This window comes from Eucyclogobius newberryi, unplaced genomic scaffold (genome assembly GCF_026437365.1).
Source record: "Eucyclogobius newberryi isolate DKJ021-1_F unplaced genomic scaffold, fEucNew1.0.hap1 SCAF_2, whole genome shotgun sequence".
In the NCBI taxonomy this organism is placed as follows: domain Eukaryota; kingdom Metazoa; phylum Chordata; class Actinopteri; order Gobiiformes; family Gobiidae; genus Eucyclogobius; species Eucyclogobius newberryi.
In genome coordinates, this window is record NW_027315834.1 from 15889019 (window position 1) to 15897523 (window position 8505).

Genomic DNA, 8505 nt, shown 5'->3' on the forward strand with positions numbered 1-8505 from the left:
TACTACAGAATGGCATTGAACTTGTCTATTCCCATGGAAACAGACAGCCACCTGGCCGAGTTACCTGTCAGATCTGTGGAGAGTGGGGTGGCTGCCTGTCCCTTTTTTTGGTGGTCCTGCACAGCCATTTTAAAGTGCATATTACAGGTTAGACGATCATTTTTTTAATGTTTCTAATTGTACTTTCAGGTTGGACATGGCAGCAAATATGACATAGGTAATACCATAACTGTCACATAGCAACCATACTGTGAACAAGAGCCAAAATCCATTTAGATTACACATTTATGATATGGCAATAAATATTACCTGATGTGATGACGCCTTTATTTTGTTGAATGATTGTTTAAACGGTCAAAAAAGTGCATCAGTTAAATGTGTTTTCAATGATATGTTGCTTATTGATGACATCACAGAGAGATTCAGTTTCAGATCAGCTCTACTTCCTGTAATTTTAGTATTTTTACTTTTCTTCACAAACTTCAAATTCACTGACGTAAAACTATGAGAAATATTTACCACAGGTTCTATAACACCTACCAGCACAAAGTCACACTATATAGACATTTTTTACTCTCTTGTAATATATTGTGACCTATATTGCTATTATAAACTATTGCAATTATTTAACAGGAAAAGATAAGGTGTTTTAAGCATTTGTACATGACGTACATTCACCACCTCTGCCCCACCACATCACACAACTTGACACACTTTTACTACATTTTCAAACTGTTCTGTCTACTACATTAGTAGACAGAACAATTTGTTTGTTTGTTTGTTGTTCTTGCCTTTTAGCAATAAATACACCTGCAACTGAATGAATGCAAGATTTTTACATTTAATGATATACGATGGGACATACAGCAAAGTAAAAACTACTCCATGGAACAAGTCTGTTTTGTGTATTCTAAGATTTAGTTCATTAGTTTGTTTTTGTTTCAAATCATTTAACTAAATTATGTTTTTTTTTATTTTTGCATATTCTGTTTGTTTTTTCCATGTTAATATATTCCTCACATTTTGGTTATTTGTTTAGTCGAATGTGTTGTTTGCATATTGTCAATCTTTAAAATATGTGAACCTTCTTCTTTTTGCCGTGTAATAACTTAAGTCTGTGTTAGTTTGGTCTCACTCCCCGCTGTGCATCCGTGTGTATAGTTAAATACTTCTGAATAACTCCCTCTTTTACCCTTTTGTTGGCAGGCAAAGCCCACCCTCTCTGAACTCTGGACGACCCCATTTAAGTAACCTCACTTCACTCACACTTGGTTATATTTCATGCTACAGCCTCATTCGATACAAACCGGATACACTTTCAGTATAAAAAGCAACGTGCGATTGTTTTGTCGTTTTAGTGCGCAGGAAACTAGAGGCATTTGACGTAATTCATATGTTGTTGTATAGGCAACTTTTGTTAATGACAACAGCGTTTTATGTGCGCCAACCTTTCAAAGAAGGACTTGAGTCACGTACAAAGACCTTTATTTTGGCTGTCAAAACCGGAAACAAGTGGTTTATTGCAGTCACTTTGATCTCCTGCAGTTCATCCGAATGATCTCCTCACACTTCTTCTTCGGGGGGAACGTAACGACAACAACACACAATGTAAGTTTAGTTTACAACATTTGATTCGCGACCTACAGTATTATTTTAGAGTCAGTTGTCCCAGAATAGTGTATAACCTTTAGAATGGATCATAAAGTTCAATGTTCAGTGTTGGGGAGGGGGGGAAAGTACAGAACTGGGAAAAAACATTAAAATGACAATACAAAAAAACAACAACATTGGCCTAAATAATCGTCGCAAAACTGACTTTAAAATACAAAAATGCGTTAAACCACGTGCACCACAAATATCCATGTTAATATGTCTGTCATTTGTGTCCTGTGATTTTAACTTTGTCCAGGTTTGGCCAAAGAGCTGTGTTAGTGTCTGTCCTGGCTGTAACTTTGGGCATTTACCTGTTGCCTTCTCCAATAGACCCCAAACCACACACGTAAGTACAATGACATCGCGACCATTTGCTGACTTGGTTCGACCTGAAATTGTATGCATATGTAAGTATTAATACACGTGTGAGGGGAAAGTCATGTTCTACTGTATATTCAGATTGAAGGGCCCTCCTCCTGCTCTCGAGGGCCCCCTGGCGGTGAACACGCGCCTGCAGCACGGACACAGATTGTTCCCAGGGAAACTCCACGGGCCTGAGTCCTTTACAGCTGATGAACAAGGTGCATCTGGAAGCTCTACTGTTTGTGTGGATCAATGTAATATAAATGTGTTCCTGCGTGGGCTTCAGGTAATGTGTTCACCGGGACTGTAGACGGGAAACTGTGGAGGATCGGTCCTGATGACAGCCTGACACTTGTCACTCAAATGGGACAAAATCTAAAGGAATGCGGTATGTGTGATTATTACCCACAGTCACTTTTTATTTCAGTACACAAAGGCTCAAGTGAAATTAGACATGGACAAACTTTATTGATCCACAGGGGAAGTAACGTGGACACAGTAGCTGACACATTACAAAGAGCAAAAGCTACAAATATATGGATTTGTATGTAAGTAGAATCAATAAAAGTACACCGCAACCTTCTAAAGGGCCCAAATTGAACTGGAGGGCACGTTTTAATTCTAATTCATGTTTGATATCTCTGTAATTACTGGGTTCTATCAACATGGCTCAAAATATGCCAAAAAGTCACTTCACATTCAGCACAAATAATGTAAATTGAAATATATGTTTAACAATAGCTTCAAAATGCTGCATCATACAAACACAAAGGCGTAATTGTAGATAAAGTTCATATGACAGGTGTTTTACTGTATTTCTCACCCAAAGTGGTTCAAATTCCAAATGAAATGTTTTTAGTTTTTAGTTTCAAAGTAATACAATCGCTCACAGAGTTGGATGAAGCCTAACTCATGGTAAAGTTCACACAGTGTTTTACTTTGCAGGCAGCTCTCCAGACTTTGAACCCCTTTGTGGTCGTCCCCACGGCATTCGCTTGAATCGTGATGGTCAGCTGATTGTAGCAGACTCTTATTTAGGTCTGTTCAGTGTCAACCCTCAGAGTGGAGAGAAGACTCTGCTCTTATCTAACTCACAAGGTTGGAGATATTTAGCATTTATCTGAAGATGTATTTATTAATGATGATTCATAATTTTATATATTCTCTTTAACTCTAAGGTGCAAATGGTGTTCCGTTTGCTTTTTTGAACGGCCTGGAGATTTCTCCTAAAACTGGCATTATCTATTTCACTGATTCGTCAAGTCGCTGGGGCCGCAGACATGTCAAACTAGAGGTACAAGGACTGATATTGTTTGTGTTATTTAGTTAAGCTGGGTGTTGTAAAAGAGATGGAATATCATATACAAATCATAAGTTGAAATAAAACTGAAGTGGCCTGTTTCCAGGTGATTGAGCTGAACAGTCTGGGTCGTCTGCTCTCCTTTGATCCTCAAACAGGACGAGTGCGCGTCCTGCTTGACTCTCTCTACATGCCCAATGGGATTGCACTGTCTCCAGAAGAGGACTTCCTGCTGTTGGCAGAGACCAGCATCGGACGCATCATGAGGTAGAAACAGACCCAAGAAAAATATATTTTAACACCATGAGTTTTTGTGAAAGATTTAGTGATGTAAATGCCCATTGCCAAGTATATTACATATCATTTAGAACATACTCTCATTAAAAGTTATTTTTCAGTGTGCTTTTTGTGGCCCAGAGAGTTACAGGGAATTATTACTGTGAAACTGTATTGCCATATCTGCCTAAAAATGAAGTTCTCATGACAAATAAATGTAAGAAAAGTCAGTATACTTCTGCCTGGAACGTCCTTTTGGCCCTTAGCTCACGCTTAACGCTGTTTTCTACTCTCCAGATTCTGGCTGAAGGGAGACAAAGCTGGCACCAAGGAGGTTGTCATGGATAACATGATTGGTTACCCCGACAATATCCGCCTCAGCAACCATGGGACATTCCTGGTTGGCATAACAACCCCTCGCTTCAGGAAGTTCCTGCCTCCCTTCCTGGACATGATCGCTCCGTACCCGGCCGTCAAGCGCTTCCTGGCAAAAGTATGTGATGTTCTAAGTTGTTCTCAGTAGTGCAAGTCAGCTTAAAGGTGCACTGTGTAACTTTCTGGTAGAGGGTCCGCCACCTGCTGGTCTTAATGGAGACTTACTAGCTTTGCCTAGAATGTTCCACTGTATGGGTTAGGCCGGGTTACAGGTAGAGGTGGGCGATATATTGACATTTAGATGATATTGTGATTGTTGTTTTGTAGATTTCTAAAACTTTAATATCGAGTACATTGTTTATTGCTACAAAAACTTCCCATTGAAATGACCCTTCATTGAAAGTAATGGTATACATTTTGCACTTTTGTGATGCATTTTACAGACATTTGTCTAATAAGTGATCTTCAACCAATATGTTTAAAGATTATGTTTAATCAAATAAATAACAAACAATCGAGATCATCATTTTATTCAATATCGCCCACCCCTAATTACAGGTCAGATCTGTGTAGAGGCAGCCAGCACGTAGCAGACCCTCCATACATAGTGCACTTGTAAATAACAAAAGTTTACTGTTCTGGACATGTTATTTTCACTGTATTCCAAACTGATAGAACTCTTTGTTGTGTAGGTGATTCCTTTGCAATGGTACAATATTATGCTGCCCCGCTACGCTCTTGTCCTGGAGCTGGGACTGGACGGGGAACTTGTGGGGACTCATCACGATCCCGAGGGCAGACTGACATGGGCCATCAGTGACGTCTTTGAGCACCAGGGCAGAACGTACCTGGGCAACACTGAGCTCCCCTTTCTGCCTGTGCTGAGGTCACTCGAGCAGAGCTGATGGAGGCAGAACATGGTGACGATAAATGAAGTGGCTCACTTTCCCTCTCTTCAGTCTAAACGCTCCTAGTTAGACAAAATACCTTGGATGTTCATGTGGATGGTGCAAAGCTCACTCTGTTGGAGAGTTAAATACATCAAAGTGGCGGTTACAGACGTGGGAGGGGCAAAAAGAGTGCTAAGGTCTGCCATTGTGGAGCACACTTATGTTTAGAGGCTTTTGCCCTGCACTTGTGCTCAAAAAATGTAAATATGACATACTTTAGAGAGGTTAAAGGACTTGTATATCAAGAAGTCGATTATAACAAGGTACTACTGCGTTTTAAATAGATATGGTTAAATTACTTTACTAAATGATGTACATAACTTGAGAACTACTTGAGAATAACTTTTGAACATGAAAAGACACTGTTAAAACTCCAAAAACATGACATTTATAAATTTCATTTACATTTTCTTAATTTGACGGCAAAAGTTGTTTCATGAAAACAAATTAAAACAGTGCAACTGTATAAATAAACTGATATTTTTACTATGTAGTACTTTTTAAAGGGATATTTTAGATTTCACCATCGATGCTCTTGGAATAGTATGTACACTGATAATGTTTCCATACACTGTCATTTACAATAACTTTATTAGGACAAAAACACAAGCCAAAATGACTTTACATCCAAACAATTCAGAGTAAGGAACATCAAAACAACGAAATGGTTCTGACAGAAAGTGCTTCAGTAAAATGAAAAGTGACCTGTCTTTACTTTAATAGCCGCTGAGAGGCCAAGTGCTTTAGAAACTGAAAAAATATCACAGCAAATAAATGTGTGTAGAAATGTTCAGTTCATTTGAAACACGGAGAAACAGATTTGTCCAATCAGAATCAGCAGTAACAACCAGTTGATTCCCAAGCAATAAAGTTATCTTGAAGGTTTTCAGGAAGGAAGGTATTTACTTGAATTACAGATTCATTGCAGTCACAAAGACACAAAACAAAAACATGTGGTTAAATTGTTAGTTTGCACAAACTGTATTTTAAATATAGTTCTACATAAAACACAAATGCACAGATGTTGAAAAGAAATGCAGTGATTTTTGTTTTTGCCCCCAAGATCATTTCTAACTGCAGTTTTTTTGGATAGTAAAAAGTGGCTTTACCACAACATCATGACTGGGTCCAATAAAATGTACAAAATAAAAACAAAGAAATGTTTCATTTTATAATAAAAAATACAAAATCTGCCAGAAATGATTGAAAAATTATATCAACTTACAGCTTTAAATAATCATTTAAGTTTTAGTTCAGGAACCAGACCCTTCACCCACCCTTGTGCAAGAAACATGGCAAATATAGGCACCCTGTGATCACAAGTGGAAATATATATCAAAACGATCTTGCACTTGACTTCAGTATACAATGTCATGGTTTAGTACAGAATATTAACCTTGTACAAGGAGCTTCTTTGTACCTTCAAGTCCCTTATACATCCAGTACTTTGGGACATGGTCTTGGGGCAAAACAAGGCAATAATAATAGCAAGGAAGAGATTAGTAAAGCAGTCAAATCTTCCCCTGATCCCTTCGTCCTTTTTCTTCACTTATTTAATTGTCCGTCTCAGGCGACTATGTTGCCAGCTGTGGTTGATGAACATCTGTCTGGGATCAAATTTATACCTGGAGCGGAAAAAAGGGGAACATCAGTAAAGTATTTCAAGAGGAGTAGTAGTAGTATATGTAGTGGCCAGTTAAAGTGCACCTAATATTCAGTAAAAGTGTAGAGGTCAAACCTTGGGTCATAAACACCAGGCGTCCGACATGACTGTCCTGAACAGGACTGCAGGATCATCAGCCGGCGGTTCATCTTCTCCAGAACTTCTTGTTCGATGCTCTTGGCAACGTTAGTCAACTGAAAAGGATCTGCTGTCATGTTGTAGACTTCAACAAAGACCTAAAAGAAAGCCCACATTTGTGATGAGTGATGATACAATCACACAAGACCAGTACAAATCTGATCACTAGAATATTTAGATAACCCACTAATTAGATTGTTGCAGTGCATTAACATACGCAAAATACATTTCAAACACTTGGTGACATGTCTCAGTTAATTAGGGGATTTTTTAGAGAACTAAAGAAGACTAGTTCTCTTTTTTCATTTTACAATATAGCATAAAACACATACTTTGAAGACGCCATTAAAAGTAGCACCACCACCACCACAACAACAACTGTTTTCTTTAATTCATCTCTTTAGTACTAGTATGGCATTAGTTTGCCCTATTGTGCAAAAATGTCCTCATCAAAACTTGAACTGAGTTGAACAATCAGTAAGAAATGACATCAGATGCAAGTGTTTACATTTCAATATTTTGATGTATGTATTGTATATTTTGTTGGAAAACCTCTAGCTCAGATTATGATGACATTTGTGTGTGCGTGTAAACACATGGGACAGTTTGGGAGGGTCAACTTGCCTCATTGTCATCGAACTCACAGTACTGCAAGTTGGCGGCGGGGGCCACAGTGCGGACACAGGCGTAGGTGTTATTGTACGAGTCTTCACACACGCAATCCGGGAAACACTCCTACAAGTATAAATGAAATCATATACCTCTGTACTCAGCCAGTTAACAATCTGCTCTGTTGACCCGTTCTGTCGTCACTTACCGACACTCCTGGCCCCAGCAGAGGACAGGCCGGGTCGGACACAGTACTTCCCTCGCCTTCATATTCCACCAGGATGTCTGTTCTCCAGCTGCTGGCGTTCATCGAACCCTCCTGATGGACACGGTCACAAAGATGTTTGTTCCATTCATTTGTTTATTTGAGCATTTGAGAATTTTCCGAACTATAAGTCGCACCTTTTTTCATAGTTTTGGCCGGGGTGCGACTTATACTTATATTTATACTTATACTCCGGAGCGACTTATGTGATATTATTTGTTATTTTCACACTTGCAACCACATTTCATACTCCAGTGCAACTTGTATATGTTTTTTTCTTCTCTAATGTGCATTTTTTGGCTGGTGCGACTTATAGTCCGAAAAATACAGTACAAGGAAACATTCAGTCCATACAGTTCATAATATTGATTATAGAAAAGAGATATAAATGGGATTAACAATACAACAGGGAGTAAATGAAGCTCCAAAGAAGAAGGAAGTTTTAAAACATTGTATTCTACATCTCTATTTATGGTCTGACTAAAGGTGTGTATTATATCATTTGTATAACGTAACTGTCCGCTTAAGTTATAGTATCTCCCTCGCTCTTCTGAACAGAGACTGTTTAATGATTTATCTGTTAGCATGATCTGAGTTTTAAATGCCATAAATGATTATTTTAAAGATCATCCGGTTTAAGAATAATTGTATGAGTATTTTCATAAAAACTAATAGGTTGTTTTTCGTAATATACAGTGGTTGCAACTCTGAAAAGTAGGATAAATACGGAAGAATAAGTGAATTGTACAAGGTATGAAGTAATCTTTTGCCATATACCTCTGGACAGTTTTACCTGTACGTCTCAAATGTGACAGCTTTTATTGTACAGACAAATGTGTTTCCTGTCACTCTTCCTAACATCACTTTGTACGTGTTCTTGAAGATTTTTGTTTCACTTTCCAGATAACATACC

General features: G+C 38.3%; 2 protein-coding genes across 2 annotated transcripts in view; one reads left to right on the top strand and one right to left on the bottom strand.

The window, feature by feature from the left end:
- The first annotated feature begins 1539 nt into the window (after positions 1 to 1539).
- Positions 1540 to 5306, top strand: LOC140367248 (adipocyte plasma membrane-associated protein). Its single transcript, XM_072453615.1, has 9 exons — positions 1540 to 1608; positions 1910 to 1999; positions 2113 to 2234; positions 2303 to 2404; positions 2962 to 3114; positions 3195 to 3310; positions 3423 to 3583; positions 3890 to 4085; positions 4660 to 5306. Coding segments are annotated over exons 1-9 (1155 nt in total). The 5' UTR covers positions 1540 to 1606; the 3' UTR covers positions 4873 to 5306.
- Positions 5307 to 5491: 185 nt separating this feature from the next.
- The window catches only part of gnsa (glucosamine (N-acetyl)-6-sulfatase a), a 6995-nt gene continuing 3981 nt past the window's right edge, over positions 5492 to 8505 (bottom strand). Inside the window, exons 11-14 of the mRNA XM_072453732.1 lie at positions 7536 to 7646; positions 7343 to 7453; positions 6656 to 6816; positions 5492 to 6542 (exon numbers count right to left, since the gene is read on the bottom strand). Coding sequence (XP_072309833.1) covers positions 6467 to 6542; positions 6656 to 6816; positions 7343 to 7453; positions 7536 to 7646 — 459 coding nt within the window. The 3' untranslated portion in view covers positions 5492 to 6466. The remainder of the gene's footprint in view (positions 6543 to 6655; positions 6817 to 7342; positions 7454 to 7535; positions 7647 to 8505) is intronic.

Bases quoted from the DNA above. Each gene is read 5' to 3' on its own strand.
- LOC140367248 (XM_072453615.1), top strand. The intron at 3,115-3,194 runs GTTGGAGATATT...TTTAACTCTAAG, and splicing joins GCTCTTATCTAACTCACAAG to GTGCAAATGGTGTTCCGTTT. The intron at 3,311-3,422 runs GTACAAGGACTG...GCCTGTTTCCAG, and splicing joins GCAGACATGTCAAACTAGAG to GTGATTGAGCTGAACAGTCT.